At 39.4% G+C, this 18,611-nt stretch overlaps 1 protein-coding gene across 1 annotated transcript in view; it reads right to left on the reverse strand.

Annotated features, from left to right (window-relative positions):
• Nucleotides 1-1,220: 1,220 nt before the first annotated feature.
• The window catches only part of BCAS1 (breast carcinoma amplified sequence 1), a 45,066-nt gene continuing 27,675 nt past the window's right edge, over nt 1,221-18,611 (reverse strand). Inside the window, exons 9-12 of the mRNA XM_026041891.1 lie at nt 16,771-16,938; nt 11,294-11,359; nt 7,542-7,808; nt 1,221-2,267 (exon numbers count right to left, since the gene is read on the reverse strand). Of these exons, the coding sequence (XP_025897676.1) occupies nt 2,193-2,267; nt 7,542-7,808; nt 11,294-11,359; nt 16,771-16,938 (576 nt within the window). The 3' untranslated portion in view covers nt 1,221-2,192. The remainder of the gene's footprint in view (nt 2,268-7,541; nt 7,809-11,293; nt 11,360-16,770; nt 16,939-18,611) is intronic.

Raw genomic sequence — 18,611 nt, forward strand, 5'->3', positions numbered from 1 at the left:
TTATCAGGGAGGAATCAAACAAAACGGGGAGTTTCTGTGCGGGAGGCAGTGCCAACACTAACCGTTATTTCATCTGCAATAATAGCTCAGTGGCATAAGGACATCCACAGGCAAGCTTACTGTTTTTCTTGCTGCTCTGCCAAGAGGGTTTCCTGATTCCTGAAATTAGCCCCATTGCCAAGTGATACGGTCAAGATGTGTGGTCACCAGTCCTCGTTGCCTCTAGAGCTGCAGACTTTGCATCAGTGTAGACCTGCTCTTAAAGTGAAGACCAAAATGGTTTCTCCAGTTGTTGTCTTCCACAGAACAGCAGTTCTATCCATAATAATAATAATAACTAGAATATAATTACTTACAGTATATTTTGAACTGAAAATTTGCTGCCTTAATATGGAAAAAATGACATGAGCATGAAGACACTATCTAGCATATTCCTCCTTTCTGATAAGTCAATGTGTGGATATGTGGCCCTTTCATACCAGCATGTAACCACAGTGGTTGCCTCTCTGTATGTAACTTTACATGAGTTGATCTAATTAAACCTGTATACTCTTCTAGCAGAGACAAAGCCTAAAGCTTTACTTTTGCAGCAAAGCTGGATATATCATGCCAAATCATCCTCTTGTGCTGCCTTGAATGAGGATGCAGAGAAGTCACTGGCCCTACACTGATGTAGAAGTAGGTCATTATGAATCAGGTCTAAAATCTGTATGCAGTCACTCTTGATTAATATTACTTTGCATGGCATCAAGGGCCTATTGTGCTACGGAGAAGAACAGAAAGTACCGTTGAAACTAGGAGATGAAGGCAGGGTTTTGTGTTCTGTACACACAGAACCAGAGGCAAGTTTTGGCCCTCCACTACTGCTCCACAGCTGTGCAGAAGCCACCGCAAAAATATCATCAGTTCAGTTTCTTCAGTCAGAAGAAATTAAGTTTCTTCTATGGAGAAGCACGCTTATGCACGCTTATTTCACCTCTGTCTTCTGTAATCAGTAAGAGATGTAAATCTGCAGATTTTGCAGAACTTATGCAGTTTTTGTGATGGATTTAGTGTCACATCAACAATCAGAAATGAGGGAAATGAATAACTTTTTTTTTTCAGGATTAAAGAGGCAAATAATTTTTTTAAAGGATAATTATTAGTTTATTTCATCATAAGGAAATCAAAATATACAGCATAGTATCACTGAAATGCTAGTATGGATTAAAATGTCAGGCCATCAGTTCCCTSTCTGAACTAGTAATAAGCCACAGAAATCTTAATTTTCTGTAAAATGTATTACCTGCAGTTATAGTTATGTCGAGAGTCTTGTAAAGCAGGGAGAGGCCTGATCAGCCTTGATTTTGTTTTTTATTAGGATTAATTACAAGTATGGATATAAACAAGTATTTGACRAAACAACTAAGTTTTTTCCTATCATCTGAAAAACATTAATAACAGGATTGTAGGTACGACCTTGAAGTTAGGACTGCACTGGGGATGTGGCTGCCCCCTTGTGTTGCTATTAGAACTTAAAATAGTTTTTAATTTGTTATCCCACCTCACCAGGACAAGAGAGAAGTTGTCTCAGTCACCTACAGCCTTTGCATTTTAGCTTTTTAATTTACATTAATAACCAATATGAAGCATAACCTTATAACCACTGATTCTGTTATATTGCAGACCGCTAATTTCAGCACTATTGAAACTCATGAAAGGTGGTTTGGTTGTTTTTACTTTTAAGTATAAAGTTTATCAAAGGAAAAGGTGGKTTTTTTTTCATTTGTTTGTTTTGTTTTCTCTTTCCTCCTGGCTGTTTTAAAGCTTGCTAGTTGAGGATTTGTTTCTCATGCCTTACTGCACAAACTGCATTCCTTTGTCACATGCACTTTTTCTGCTATTTATTTAATTCGCTACCACTTTCTTACCTTACATACCCTACCTTCCATAGGCTTAAAATCATCCACATGACCTTTCTTTAAAAGTAATACTACACATTGCTTCTTGACAGAGTTTTGGTTTAATCTTTGCAGTTACTTTCTAGCATTTAATCAACAAATCCTGTAAATGATATACCTTAAATGATACACCAATGTTTGCTTTAGCCTCAGGCATTTGATGACAGCCACATAAAGGAAAATAATGAGTCATCTTTACTGCATATAGAGAGCGGCTGATCCTCCATCAGCCAAGTATGTTCATTACTTTCATTACTTAGATTTCCCAGCAGGTAGGATAGACACGGGATCTGTTTGCACTTCGGCATCAGACATCCTTTTGGAGCCCTGTGGAATAAAATAGAGAAATTTATAAATAGTGGGGAACATTTCACAACACTCAAGTCTGGAATTATGTGTTAAGGCTTTGCTATCAGACATTCTCCACATTCTCCTTTTTTCCTTCTAAAATATGCATACAAGCACCATCTGCATCATGACAATTCTAGAATGCAACTGCTTGTAGTTTTCCCTAAAAGTGTTTTTTTTTTTTTTTTTAATTTTACTATACTTTTCACAGTCAGCACTGGGAGAAATTGTACTCTGAAACAAGACTAACCAAACCAGACCCGCTGCTCCGTACCTGCAGTGTCTTAGTTCTGGCATTATTCTCACTAAAGTATCCCTGGCCCAGATGGTTATCTGAAGCCACCAACTGTAGATTAAGAGTCCTTCAAGAAAGATTAATAGTTATATTATATCCAGCCTTGATCTGCTCTAAGTTAAAGGAACATGAAATACTTTAAAGCGTGACAGGCATTTGACAATGCTGGAGTGATACAGCTTTTTTACACTACAAATATAATTTGGAGTTTGGAACCAGTTCAAGACAACCTGGCCTACGTGAAGGAAGTGTACTGGTCTAGATATACCAACCAAKTTTTTGACCAGTAATTGACAAATACTTGGTTGTAGTTTATGATACCTTGATGCAATTTTACTGGCCATTGACCATTTCGGGACAGCAAAATGGATCCACAAACACTCTTTCAGGGGTTACAGCTAACACTGCRTGTAGATGCAAATCCTGTATGTAGCCAGATGCCTATCTCAGTGCATGCATAGCAGAAAAATGTAGTGACACAGCTATAGCTTACTGCTAAATGCGTTCCCTACAAGAAGAACTGTAAAGAATTAAATGTGAGTTGTCTTCTCACACTGTATATTTCACATGGGAAACCTGACTCATCACTTCAAGTCGCCATGGGACTGTTCTGTATCAGACTAAGAGAGTGAATGATCTTCCTCATTCCTTTTAAGGAACAATGATCTTTCTTTCTCTTTCTTTCTTTCTTTCTTTCTTTCTTTCTTTCTTTCTTTCTTTCTTTCTTTCTTTCTTTCTTTCTTTCTTTCTTTCTTTCTTTCTTTCTTTCTTTCTTTCTTTCTTTCTTTCTTTCTTTCTTTCTATTAGGTTTGAACTCATTTGTATCCTTTTAATTTTTCACCTTTGAAAATCCCCATATTGAAAAAGAGAAGCAAATGATCACAGTGGACTAAAAGAATTGCTATTTGCTAACTGCAATCCCATGCTTGTATGGGCAGTGACAGCTCCACAAATGCAGTGTACTTGCTTCTGCTTCCAGCAGTGTTGAATTTGGAACTGGCACTGGAACAGAGTGTGTTTTTTGGGCTTTTTTTTTAGCTCCTAATGTCCTACCGCATACAGAAGACACTTGATAATAGACAGTGTAACAGGTTCCAATGTCTATCAAACCCGACCAAATGAACTAGTTATTCTAAATTTGCCCAGCAATCCTAACAGTCTAGACATCTGTTATGTGATTTCCTACATAACAAGATTAACYTGGGGTCTGCCAGCTGTAACTGTTCCTGTGCAAGCTTTAATAAAGATAATAAACCATTTCTAAGCTGACCTAGCAAATAAGATGATATCAATCGCTGTACTTTCTATAAACGGTGCAAACTAGGTGCTGCTTTCAGCTAATCACCATTTTGACTCATTTAGACATTTGCAGAACAGTTTCACRTGTTAATACTTCCCTGTGCTAAAGTCTCCCTGCTGCACCCATTTTCAGGGTGCCTTCCTGATTTAAACAGGAAGTTTTGAAGGAGACTAACCGATGATTCTTGTTAAACTGGAATTTCCAAGCTGTAAGTGAAATATAGAACTTTGTTCCTATGCATTTCACAGACCAATTCCAGCTCTGCTTTCAGGTTCAGAAGCACACGTACCACATGCTCACAACTTGCTGTTGATTACTTTGCATAACCCTCATAAGCTCAGTGCAAGTTGTCCTCCTCTGTGCTGATTAAGCTGGAACATGCTTAACTTAGGCAGGCCACTTTAAAGTGAGCGCACAGGAATGTCACAGAGCTGGAGTAGTTTATTTTTCCATTTGTGCACATCAGAAGCTTTTGTCAGGATACCAGGTATGCTAATATCTGAAATAGGCCAGCAGGATAGTTTCTGCAGGCTGAGTGCTCCCAGCTTCCACTAACTTCAGTGTAAGTTATTTCAGCTCAGAAAAGAAGGGTATTATTTATTTATTTATTTATTTGTAAATAAAAAAATCTTTCTAATTATCYAGGTTATAAATTCACCCTTTTGCTCTAGGAACAGGCATTGGACCTCAGTGTCTGTGCCAAACCTGTGCAAGCTGTTACCTAACACTGCTTCTTGCGTAAGCGGCTCTGTCTCTATCAAAAGTTTCACCATTTGTCAGCCCAGTTGAAATGAAAGGTTCTCATTAGGCACGTTCCTGCACCCTGACATCCTTTAGCACTATGTGCTTTCCCACAGGAATCAACAGCTTCAGGACAGAACATAGTTAAAGTAGCGGCTCCTGAAATAGCTGTGCAGAATTTAGGGGGAGCCCTGGGTGTCCCGCTAACTATCTTCCATTTCCTCTTCACAGAGCTCAATATTGTCTCAGCCAAGTTGTCAGCAGGTACCTGAGCTGTTATCTGGAAGAGAAATTCCGGGACTGGTTTCTTCCTTATGTAATCATGAGGTTAATGATTACACCTTCCTGAGACTTAGTTTGATCACTTAAGAAATCTGAAGATTATATTTTGGAACTATTGCAGAATAGATTTCTTAGGTATAGGTAATCTCAGTGAAACAGGAAGAGAAGCGGTTATTCTCTGTGAAATATTTTCCTATCTTTTTGGTTTTAAATTTATTTCTTCTTTTATAAAGGAACTAGAATGCCCAGTGCAATGGGAATATACATTTAGTCACTTTAGGAACAGGTTGTTTTTTTCCCAGTTCAAAAGCACAATAGACTGACTAAATCAGCTATATCATTATCAAAACATTTTTTTTAGGTGCCATCTTTTATTAATGGGGGATAAAAGATGTAAGGATCCCATTGGCCCCTATAAATACAGCAGAAGATAAGGGGCTACACAGTCAAATTGTCTAGCATATTCTTTGAACATGCAAAACTATCTCACAGAGCATCTCTTCCTCCTCCGCCTTTTTTCTCCATTTTCTTTTTCTTTTAGATGGTCTCCTTTTTACTTCTGTACAATCTTTCCTCTCGTGATCAAAAGCTTTCTCCTCCCCTTTGAATCAGAGATACCTTTCCTGCATCTCTCTGAGTCTTTTAAGAACTTGCACTTGAAAGGATGTTTCCTTGCTTGCTTACACTTCCTAATCTCTCTGGAATAATTCTAAATTTGTATCTATTGTTAAACTCTACAAAAGATTTTAGGATACAGTTTGTGGGAATGACATTATACAAAATACAGAGCAACTGTCAACAAGCGGAGAAGCTCTTTCTCACACACTGGCTTCAGTGAGAATTTGGACAGAGGAAGCCTCTCAGTACTTAATTTCAGCAAGTCTCCAGACCAGGAAAACAAATCTCAATTATCTCTAGAAATAATAGAGRCAGTTAACATTTACCCATTTCCAGATAATCTATGCCAGAAAAGTGTGTCTCTTTCCCCTTTCCTCCAGTTGACATAAGGGATCTGTTACCATTTCTAAGTGGTTAAAGTGACTGAACTCCAGATTTCACCTCTGGGCTTGGAGAGGGGCAGTTTCAAACACCCATTGCAGAAGACTCCAGCACAGAGCAGGGCTGGGCACCTGACTCACGTGTTGCACAGTCTCCCCATGGTTGTGCACGAGGGTGATTTCAGACAGACAGCTGGGTGAGGAAAGAACACTACACATGCACATGCTACATGCGTCTGATAATTTCACTTGGCTAATAATAATACAGATAAATATAAAGCAACAGCCTGTCCCTTTTCACATTAACACAAAAAGTTTTCTCCTCCTGATTTCAGTGGGTGCCACAGGTTAATGGAAGTCAGTGGAAGTTAGTGGTTACTACAGGTGAGCTCTGTGACTTCCTTGTTCCATTGAAATCTACAGAAAAATCCCACTGATTTGTAATGGATCAGGATTTTACCACAGAGTAGTGGGGTGAGACACAAAAAGCAGAACTAAGTGGCTGGACTGTTATTAATAAATCCCACAGAAAGAGTTTGTTCTTTTGTTCTTAATCCCCCTGCCAACATGCAATTATTTTGGTAATGCAAATAGCTCTCTGTAGGATATAGAGTAATTCTGTGAAATGTGTGTAAATTAAACACTTCTTATGATGTGGAAAAACATCTGCCTTAAAATGAGTCATTTTGGTCTGTRTAACTGTTTAAGTTTAAAACCGAGTGTTCTAACGGAGCTAATTTTCAAATCAGTGTAACCATTTCGATATGCATTACTTGACTTTTCTTTCAGGGCCAGAGGGCTGCCTAACTGCTTTTTTTTTTTCTTTCTCTCATAACAGCCTTAGAAGCGGAGCAAGGAGGAGAGAAAAACTCTGTGTGTCTCAGAGGAACCAGCATTGCAGGTAATGTAGTCAAATCAGTTTAAGTTCTCTGCAGCACTTAGAATTTGTGATGAAGCTCAGTTTGCAAATGAGCCTCTAARACATGCTCAAAATGACCCTACAGCTCTGTGAATTCATTGCTGTCATGGCAGATTGCAAGGAAAAAGGAGTAAAGTGCTTCCTTTCAATTGATTTATAAAAAGCAATGGAAAGCGGCTCTCTTGCCCTGCGCCTGGAAGGGTAGTCCCAGGTCTGACCTATGGTTTTGTTGCTGCACTGACTTCTGCATGCGGTCCTGGAGAAAATCCCTCCTTGCAGGGGCTGCCCGTGCAGCTTTAGAGCAGCAGTGGAACCAGGCAGGCAGATGTACCTGGGTAAATCTACCCATCCTTGCTTCTCCTTAGTACACACACTATAATTTGTAGGTGGTTCAATACCTGCTACAGGARGAGTTGAGTCATCCATGTAGCCAGGGCATGAACCTCTAAAACAGGCGCAGGGGAACAATTAGAGCTGTCCCATGGCAATTTGCTAGTGCCTGTGAATCAGTACCCTGAGGGCCGAGTGTTTTTTTGCCGTTGACTAAAAACTTGCTGTTGCCTGGCCTTAATCCCACAAGCTGCTTGTAAAGTTGCACCCTCAGTGCCATCTGGAGCCCTGTGCACCAGAGCACAAGTCTCACGTGCTGAGCAACTTGCGGGGCTGGTGTTTAAATCAGCTGAATGATAACTTAAAGATAGGATAAAATGAAACGTACAAGGCCCTTAAAAAACCCTCCAAAGGACTGCCTCTTCTCTGGCTTCTTGAAGGAGGGCTCCTTTGAAGTATCTCCTCCGTTCTGCAGGGAATCGGTCTCGGTTGTTTGCTGCTCTCTGGAGTCTGGCTGCTCTCTGGTTTCCTGTTTGGTGCCTCTCTGCTTGCTCAGCTCCACTGCCGACTTCTTGTCTTTTGAACTTTCTTTGCTCTTTTGGCCCACAGGTTCACTTTCAGCTGGGGCAACTGGCCTCTCTGTGGAGTTTGATGTCTAAAGCAGTTTCAAACAATGGTTATTTTTAGCAGGAGATGTAAACATTTTGGCAGGTGATCTATAAATACATTAAAAAATGAAAGGCCACCTGTCAGGGAGAAGTCCTGCTATGCAACAGGTTTTCATTTGAAGAGTTTGGACTGAGTCCTGCAGCCCCAACTTTAGGAAATGCTCATAGGGAGATGGGATAGAATCATTTATAAGCCAAGGCTGCAAAATAAAGCCACTACTGCATAGACTTTATCTTAATATATGTCTATGCTAAAGCTGCTTTAGGAGGCAGAGAACATGCATGGAAAGATGCAAAGAGTCACAAACATGCACTTTCAACTGTGACTCCCTGAGCTTCTGCAGCCAAGCCTGCAAAAGCACCTGAAAAGTGCAGGGTTAAGGTTTGAGAGAGAAAGGAAGTAAATGGCATCAAAGTAAAGGATAAAAACAAGTCCCCTCTATAAAACTGCAACAGTCCACCAAAAATTAACAACACATGATTTGGTTATGGAAAGCCAGTGTTACAGAAAATTCCATGTACAAGTGCATTAGAAGAGATATTGAATAGTCCAAAGATAAACACAATAAGAGCACCTTATTTATAGTAAGGTCAAAGATTCTGAAACTCAGAAAAGAACAGGATATGATTGAAGTTCACAGGACGAAATTCAGATCTCTCAAAGAGGATAAGACAATGAAACTTTCCGCAGTAGCAAATGACTAGATATATTTTTGCTAGCAAATCTGCTTGCAAAGAGGATTTTATTTTTTCTTATGCCAAAAATGATAYTACTTTTTTTACAAATTTGTCATGTTTAAATGCTGGGAATCTGACAACTGCATTTAGATGATTGCTCAGCACCTAATGATAGGCATTTTACCCAACTTTGGGGATATTCTCATTATTCTTGAAAAGTTTAGTGTTCTTCTAAAAGCCTATAGTTATATGCCCACATGACAAGCTTAGCTTTCATTAAAAACAACGAATTTTTTAGATATCATGATTTGAGGTAGAAATCTGAAATGAGAACCTCTGCAAGAATAATATTCAAATAAATCTATCAGACATGGTAGAAAAAAGCTCTCAACCCAATCTCTGGACTTCTTGGGTAAGCAAGTAAGAGAAAGCAGTAACAATACTACCACTGGCCTTTTTTTCCTTGATTCTCCTTTTTCCCCCCACCTAATCTTTAAAAAAAAAAAAAAAAAAAAAAAGTTATTGGAACCTTTTATGCAACAACCACTTCAGCTGAGTAATCAAAACTGAATGCACTCGGTCCTCAACAAAATATGTGCTTGTGTTTGCCTGTTTCTCTAAGGGCAGACATTTACATGTGGGTGTATATTTGCTCATATCTGGATTTGTCTGCTTCTACACGCAAAATACGCACTCCCAAAGCTAGGCTGCTTTTTTGCTTCTCTTTGCTCCAGTTCTGCAGCAGAGACATGAAGACACTGCATGGAATCTGGAGGTGCAGCCCTAGTGCTATGATCAATAAGCCCATGCACCAGAGACAGGCAATTGGAGAGCAAGTAGTTTTTTAATTAGAGAGCAAGTCTATTAAAGACAATTCAATAACGTCAAAATRTGTGAGGGCTGCTCGGGCTCGCGCATGGACCCTGCTCACGAGCTGCAGCCTGTCCTCCTCATTGGAGGAGAGAGACCTGCTTGGATGCACTCTGGAGCACCAAGGGCTGCAGAATCCCTTTCATTACAAGGGGGAATGGAGCTTCATAATSACAAATTTAATTCTGGTTTTTCATTCTGACTCACTGTAGCACGAGAAGGGGAAGCACTCAGTGACCACCTCGCCAGTTAGCTTGACAAGRTCCTTCTAACTCTGCTTTGCCCTGGTTTGCTTTGGCAGTGATTCTCTTCAGTGCACTTGCAGATGTGTACATTCAATTCAGAAGTAACCACATTGCCCAAAATACTGGATATGTCTGCATTCAAAGGTGCCAGAATGACTTCTATCCTATATTAACACTCTGTGGAATCTGTGGGTTTACTTTGTGGGTGAAAAATTAGAGCAGAATCTTCCTTACCACACGAGTTGGATTATCTAAGTGCCTGGGAGTTACGGTACTGCARTCAAATTCAAACTGGATGCAACAGGACTATTTCTATGAGCAGTTTGGGGCCTTTGATGTTAGTCAAACAAAACACTTTAAAAATATTCATAATACATTTTCCAGGCAAAATAACATTAAAAAAAAAAATCAGATAATCTCTTTGAGGTGTTTCATATTAACCTTGAAAGGCAGGAAATTGGCATATTTTATATTGATGGGAGCAGCTCAGGAAATACAAAGTGAAAGCTATGAATAATGAAACATGTTAATGTTTCTTATTCTAAAGGTTGATGTGCACCTGACAGATTGCTTTAACTCTTGGCATTAACAGTGCCACTGAAAAAAAAAATAATAAAAGATTAACGGGATAGTATTTTTCCCTGTCRTGTTACAGGAGGCCTTAATCCGAGGCTCTTTTCTAAAGGCAAAAGAAAGAACTCATAAATTTCAGTGGGTTTTGGATCAATGTTCTAATGCATGAAGAATGGCAGTAATGGCAGTAATGAAAAGTGAACAGGAATCGCAGCATTCTAGAAACAGTACAGAGAAATTTAAGGAGATTGTTTAATGCAAATTCTAAAAAAGAAAAAAAGTCACTAAAACAGATACATCCTTCTCCTGAACTGTTTTATATAGCAAAATTATGCTAATTTATAACAGAGTAAGTAAGAGAAGAAGGACTTAAGAAGTTGGTTTAAGAAATAGAAAGWAACTGCTTGATACTTAGTCTGAAAAAAAAAAGGTGGTGTTAACTGTGCTGAATAGCTGACGGGTAGCAGATGAGGGTTTCACTCAGAAAAAAGAACTGTATTTGCATTTCCAATGAAAATTTGATTTTCTGAAGTATTTTCAAACCTATAAAGAATGTCACATAAYGGTCACCAAAGTTTTGGTTCAAATTTTACAAACAAAAGAATCACAGAACAAAGACTAAGATTTTTTTTTCTTAAATTTCAGTGAAAAGTTTTCATTGTCACTTCCAGTATTCTTCCATACAGTTCCATATAAATAATTCTGATCTTATCAGACAAACATAAATCTACAAAATAAAAATTATTCTAGATATTTGTACTTAGTTTCACTGCCTAAGCAAAGGACTGTGCAGAAAGTAAAATAATAGGAAGAGAGAGAGAGAAACGAAACTSAGCATAAAACAATTATTATATTTTAATAGAAGAAAAGCACTTGAAAAAAAAGCWTGATTTTTAATCTGACAGTGACTCTTAAAAGCGTATTTATTAGGATGAATGGGTAAAATAAACAGGTAAGTAAGCAAAATAAAAGAAATAGATAAATACATCAAACGTAACATGCGACAATTTCCTGGCAGTGATGGTTACATTTCCAAAGCTGGGAGTTGTATGGAAGGAGGTGACAGGAGCCCATCACCAAACAACGAAAAAAATTCAGGCACTTACTTGGTGWTTGGGGTTTGGCCCATTTACCTCTTCTGATTTGGAAGTCCCTCCATCACCCTTGACTGACTAAAATAACAAAGGATTATAGGGCTTCTAACTAGGTTCTTGGTTTGAATATAAATTCAATATGAAAAAAACACATGAATCAAACAATTAAAAGTGCAATTTAAGGATGTTCTCTACAGCATTAAAACAGAACCAGACATTTCAGAGCATCTACTGACATTTTTGAAATACTCACATCTCTAAGATTTTTGCTAGTTCCCTCCTATGTGACATGATTGTCCTTTTGAAAGTGATTTTTCCATTTAARCTTGAGAAATGTAAATGGGATGGACCAGATACCATGTCAACTGATAAACCAGCCAGCGCTGGCAACGTTTCTTTTCGAGAAGAGAGCTTCTGCTTGCGATCCAGAGACAGCCCTATCTTACAGGATCTAGCTGGGACTTCCTTTTTATTCAACCATCGTATAAAGTCCATATAGGGAATAATTAAAGCTTATTCAGCTTCATTGATATATTTTGCATTTTGTCATTAGCCATTTTCCCCAATTTCCACTTGCTGGTTTAGGCCTTTTCTCTTCAATGCATGTGTGCAGGAGGGCAAAAGCTCTGCCCAATGCCCGCTGCACCCAGCTGCAGCAATCAAAGCCGAGCCCAAGGCTACAGCCCAGACAGGTCATTCAAAGCAAACTTTAACTCTGAAAGACGTTTTTAAGATATGATCCCTTCATATGTATCTTAAAAATAACAAAAACCTCTTTGACAAAGCTGGCTCAGTGAGTGAATATTACAAGATCTATGACAATTAKATTGGACTTTGGTTATTACTAGTAATATAAAGCAAACAAAACTGATGGTGGGTGCATGTTTAATTTAAAAGTGTGTTAGAGGGTTCAATGTGGTATTCTCCTGAGTATCAGTTAAGCCACAGAGTAGTAAAGCGTAAAATAAACTCCAGAATTTCAAAGTGCCTGAATTTAAATGTCATTTTTCATAGCATAAGTTCAATGAAAACAATGAAAGGATGTGACTTTTGCTCTAAAGATAGATCAGGCGGATTTGTGGTTTTCTGCAGCTCGTAGAGTTGTTACTTGCAGCATTATCAACTCAATCCTAGGTACAATGTTACTCCAAGGATCTGTTTYAGCATCTGATTTTCCTATAAAACCATAGAAAATTGATACATAGCAGCATGATAAAAACTTGAATGACTCTGTGACAATTCATTTTTTGAGAAAAATACTCTTCTGGAACTTGTCTTTCTCAGCCTTTTGCACGCTTATGCTCATAACAGGGTTTATCTGTGTGAGAAGCTGTAGAATTGGAGGAGAGGAAGCACTGTGTGGTCTGTCTCAACACTGCACACTAGTAGCTCCTTCCAGAGTGTATGAAGATGTTCTGTGATAAGATCTAGCTTGCCTTTCTATTTAAATGCCTTCAGAGAACTGTAATGATGCTGAGAAAGTTTATGCTATAGGAGCAATCACTTTGCTTTTCTTTCTTTTTTAAAAAAAGAAAAACAGCTTTAGGCAGCCTTTTAATAATTGCTCTGAGCTTTCATCAGACCAACATAGAAGAGTAAGGGCTTTGAGGACCTGATCTAGACAAAGTTCCCTGTTGCTTTCAGTGAAACTTTTATCTAATGATTGTAGAGGTTTGGCTCAGGAGCACTACTGCCTTCTTACTCTAGGTTTTGATCATTTAGGATTGCTCCAGCTCAGTTCCTGACAGTGCTTGCTGCTTGCTGTGGCAATAGAAGTGAATCAGCATGATTCTGATGATTTAAAAATTCCTTGAGTATAAAATAATCTAAATAGATCAAGCAGTTTAACCCAGCAGAGGAACAGCAGGTAGTTCTATTCTGGAGAATAATCAAGGTTGGGAATATGACCAATGTTGGAGAAGTACAGAAGGGGTGTTTCGTATGAGGAAAAGTATTTCTGACATTCCTTAAGTCTGCATAAKGTAGACTGTGCTACTGAGAATTCGTGGTTTTCATTGGCATCCACATGGACAAACCTCCTTTTTCTTTAGCTTCCCTGAGAACATGCAACAATTCCAGCTATGTGACTGTTTCTTGGAGATGACAACGCATGTAGCACTGGGCACTTCTCGCCAGGCACACAGACAAAGATAGCTCCTCCAGTGTCTTTCTGGAGCAGAGGGCTCTATGGTTTATGTCATAAGCAGGGACTTTCTATCTTGTTTGATAACCAAATATTAAGCGGGCAAATTTCGCTATCAAATTGGCTTGTTCTTTTTTGTGTGTGTGTGTTTTTTTTTTACTCCTACTCTTTCTTTTTTTTACTACTTAAATGTACTCCCAGTCCCCAAAGGGTACAAAGGGTACAAGGTACACAGAGAATAACTGACTTGCCTGCTTAGGCAGCAGAGTGTGAAGTAAAGTTAAACTTAATTTTCTGAATTTGAATCTCAGCTCTTAAGAAGATAAGGTGTCTTTTAGTAGGCATCTCAGTTGTTAATATGTGTAACAGAACACTGGATTTTCTCAATATGAACTGGATTTTCTTGATATGAAAAAAAACCCAATCCCTATATCTTCTTTTTTATCCTATTAAAACACTGGCTAGCACCGAGTACCAGTGTGCTATGCACAGTATAAACAGTATTTCCTTCAGTGTTTTTCTAATTTGCTTGCCTTTTTCCACCTTTCTCTATCTGCTTATTCACTTAAAAGAAGGCATGAAAGGACACATTTAGCATCCTGACTTATGGAGCTAGCTAATATCAAAGGAAATAAAGTGCAAATGTCTCCTTTTCAGAAAGTTATGAAGTAAGAAACCTTTAGATCATCCTCTGCAAGCAGAAGGGAAACACAGTAGATGATCATATTAATTTAAAATAAAGTCAATCTCTTTCAGCAACTATAGCCATAGTCAACCTATTGCTAGGTTGGAGACTGAACAACAAAATAGATCCAAACAGGAGCGTGAGTTTTACTAAGGAAGCACAGCAAATTCTGTCCCCGCTGACAAGCCTGGTTGTTGCAGAGACCTAAAACACTTGTTGTTGTTAAGATCTTATCGTTCCTCACTTGTTCCACTGCAAAGAGCCAGTAGGGATGCTCCCGAGACAGGGTGCCAGAGGTTCCAATGACCTGCATCACACGGGTAGCAGGTTCCATGCAGGTTCTGCTACCTCTTCAAGACACTCCTCACTGCCCTAGAAGCCTCCTGGCACAGTAGCCACCTGTGTAAGATGGTGCAGCAGAAGGTACTTTCAGGTACTGATTGAGGCTTGTCTAGTTTTGCAAGTGAAAGATGGAACTGTGTAGAAGAGATGCAAACATGTTAAGTCATTTTATCATCCAGCAAGTGTAGGGGAATGGTCACGGGCCAGGCATCTCATTGCGTCCCTCCAGCTCTACGTTCTTACTGTAGTCAGAAATGCAGTGTAAAGTCTCATGTGTTTGAGTTAGTTTTTTGATTAACTATCATTAGTATGAATATCAGAGTAATGACATTAGCATGAAGATTGGAGAGGTTGTAAATGGCAGCCCACAAAAAAAGGTGGAAATGACTCTGCTCTGAGCTCTGTGGTCCCAGAATTACACAGCTACCAGGACGTGAGCTAGTTATTTAAAAGCTGGCTCAGGAATGCCTTCAGTTTATGGCTATTACTGAAGGCTTGCCAGACCTCAAGAGCACAGTGTAGACAGACCATTTCTGAGTGGAAATTATACCTTGCAGTACAGCCTGGCAATGCAGCTGTTCTGGGCAGAGAGGACCCTGAGGAGCTGCTCTCTACAGTCCTTATCCCAGCTGTTCTTCCCACAGCACTGGAACTTTTTCCTGTTTTCCCTACATAGTTTCTTGTAAGAAAATCAAGACTTTGTGAAGGGAGATGAAGCTTTTAAATGGAGAAGCCAGCAAATACTTTGAACCCATAAATATTCCATTCATTTTCAGCAGGTGTAATAATTAGTTCAGAAGCTTAACAGAGGCTAGTTGTTCAGGAGCACTTACAGTCCTTCTGCCTGCCCTAGGAATCAGAAATAGCAAAACTAAGTGAGACAGGTGACCAGGGAGAGCACAGAGCTCTGTGACAGCTCCATAGCCAGGATTCTGTGCCGCGGGACAGCAACCACCCAGTAATCCTAAAATTATTCACTGGAAACTACTTGGGACATGTTTCAAAGACAATAGAAATATTAAAATAATTAGGATCTGAGTCAAACATAGAGTAAATCAACACAGAATGATTCATAAAGCTGCAAGGCAGGGCATACAGTTAATACAATGGGTGAGGATTTGTCTGTCTCCTAGTTCTATCTTTCTGGCCAAATCTAGACCGAGTCTCAGCTCTGATTAGAAGTGTTACAGCTGCCACTTTGTAACACAGCTCTCTGGTTTGGCTTTTTTTGGTGTTTTTCTCCACGATGACTAAGATGGGTGTGGAGCACAGCCTCTATTTTTAATCATGGCTTTTATTTTTTTTTTCTTTTTGATTGAAGTTGTGGTTGTCTCAGACTTTAGTATTTGATACATATTACGCCTGATTCATACTCTGCATTCCTAACATGTATTGGAGACCAGCCTCTATGGCCCCTTGCAAAGATAGGGATTTAGGAATAAAGTTGAGATTTTCCAGACATAGTAATTTTGGTAAGTGTCCTCTGGAATCAAAGGCTTGTAGGATGCACAGTTTCTTGGCTATCTAAAAAAAAATTAGGTTAGATCCTCAGATATACCAGAATGTCCGTGTGGTAAATTAATTTTGAAGGAAAAAAAAGAGAAATGCTCCCATCATATGTTGTGCTGAGGCTACCAAAACCATGAAAGAGTAAAAGCCACAGGATAAACTTCTGGAAGTAGGAAAAGATAAAAATAAGGATTTGGGGGTCACCTGTGCACTCAGCACCCGTACCTGTGGCAGCAGGGTGTTCTCAGCTGCACGGACACGTACCTGGAGGGTACAGGCATCGTGGCCTGCTTATTAGACAGTGTTAGAGGAAATTGTATACCAATTCTAATGTGTAAGCTACTCTAGCTTGTATATCATGTAGCTAAAGGTAAACAACACTGATTAAAAATAAAAATCTTCTTTAGACTCCTTTGCAAACCTGCCAAAACAAGATAAATTGCTATATAAACCCTTAGACCTGTTACAGTTGCTTTCAAACACGCAAGTGTTAGTTCTAGCCTTGGATTATTTCCTTTCTTGGCCACCTTTGTACACTCTTTTGAGGAAATTACAGCAGATACCTGGAGAGCGGAAAAAGGCCAGGGCCACTGAAGCTGATTAAAAGCCTCCTGGGCTGGCGCTGGGAGCTGTGGCAGCCCCACGACTGTCCCTGCRAGAGCCACGAGAGGGAGATGCAGGACACGAAACGCGCCGGGGGACCCACGAGGCCGGCTGCCCGCTCCGCGCTGCTTCGGGCTCCCAGCTTTTCCCAGGCTACCACCCCCTGGCTTGGCACTACCTCGCTGAAATGCACAACGCCCTGCTTACCAGTTTAAAAAATTTCCGCAGGTTTGCTTTGGGGGTCTTGATTTCTTCTTTTCTAGGTTTCACTTCTGAAGCTTCTGCGCTTCTATTTTCCTCTTTAGCAGGAGCCACTGCTTCTAAAGACGCGTCGGCTTTTTCATTGCTTACAATCTCTGCTTCTTCCGATGGGCTCTGGAATTAGTTTTTGGCAAATATTAAGAATGCAGAAAAAAAAATCAGCCTTAATCAGTGAGTTTTCTTTTCTTTTTGTAAGAAATAACAGTCACAGYATGTCAGAAATGCAGTGGGCTGGTACACAAGGAATGAACTTGGTATGACAGGATTCTCTCAAGGCTTCAYTGCAGCTGTACAGGTTCTTAAGGAACTCTGTTCATCACAATTCAAGGAAATATGTAACAAGTACAAGTCAGGCTTTTTCAAAACACTTACTTTAAAGAAACTGTTTTTTTTTGAATTGTGGCACCAGTTCCCAAACGCTATCATTTCTCTTTGGTTACAGTTTAAAGCAGAATTGAAATGAAATTATCAAGACTTACACTATTACAAGCCAAGAGTAGAAAACACTTGGATAAAACCAGCAAGAATGAAAGAAAGATCAAACCCAGGAGTATGCACATTACAGCAGGAATTGCATTAAGTAATTAAAAAGAAAATCTACATGCAATACTTTAGACAGTATTACTTGTTAAATCCCTGTTTAGCATCCTTCTTCAAGAGTGAAATATGGAAGCAAAACATCGCGGCCACAGCTCGGTGCCTTCCAGTTGCAAAGATATAAATGACTTCTCGAGGTGCAGGGTTGCTGAGTAGCTCCCCTGTTTCCTCACCTAACCTCATGGGTCACAGAGACTCTCTTGCATAGTCTCATTTGAGTTCAAGAGAACTTACAGAGAACTCAGCAACTTTGTCTTCATAGAAGAGTTTGGGTCCCACTGAGCTTTTGTGTATTACTGAGAAGTTCCTCCTATTAGAATAGTGCTTCAACCAGGGGCACGCAGCTTATAAATTCTTCTGAAATATGGATAAGATTTATTTATTAATCTTCTGCATACYTCCATTGCACAGGCTTCTCAAGGCTAGTGCTCTAGTGGGCTTAGCGGCAGGGCTGGCCTGGAGGCTAAATGCACATTTCCTTAGCTAACTCTTCTGTCTTTTATAAACACCCTGCTATATAACACTTCCTTCTGTGTCTTCAGGAATCCCTAAATAATTCCTATCTCACTGTAACTATATAGATAAGCATCTTCCTTCTTCCTACAAAGAATGAGCTATTATCATGCTAATAACCAAGTAATTGGACCTGCAACAAGCCCTTTATCATGTTGCGGACAAGTGCAGAAAGGTGCAGTACATCATAAAGGCAGGGGAAGTTACACTCTCAGCCTTCAATAGTGAATCAAATGGAAGCAGTTACCCTAGGTATTGGCATTTCAGGAACAGGCTCCTTAAATATATTGCACAGTAACAGCTTAAATATATCCTATGGTTACTGTAGAAGAGAACTGCTGTAAATATATCACACACTATTTATATTTCACAAACTTTACATGTACTTACAGGAACTCACTCTTGATGCATTCCTGATTACTTTGACAAAATTCTACCCACATGAGGAACATAAGAACAATTTACAGGGTAAGAGCAAAGATTTATTGTAGTGCCATATTCTGTACGTGTCCTACAGTGCAAGTGCAGTAACACTGCCCTCACATGCTTCTCCAGTCAGCTTCAACTCAGTGAAACCTACCTAGTGTCTCTGGTTAAACAGCCTTTGATGAACTTCTCCTAGAGAAATGATACCCAGCAACATCCCATGCCAATTAACTCCACAACTAAATAGTGGA

Source organism: Nothoprocta perdicaria, unplaced genomic scaffold, assembly GCF_003342845.1.
Source record: "Nothoprocta perdicaria isolate Ctin4 unplaced genomic scaffold, notPer1 scaffold_3, whole genome shotgun sequence".
In the NCBI taxonomy this organism is placed as follows: Eukaryota; Metazoa; Chordata; class Aves; order Tinamiformes; family Tinamidae; genus Nothoprocta; species Nothoprocta perdicaria.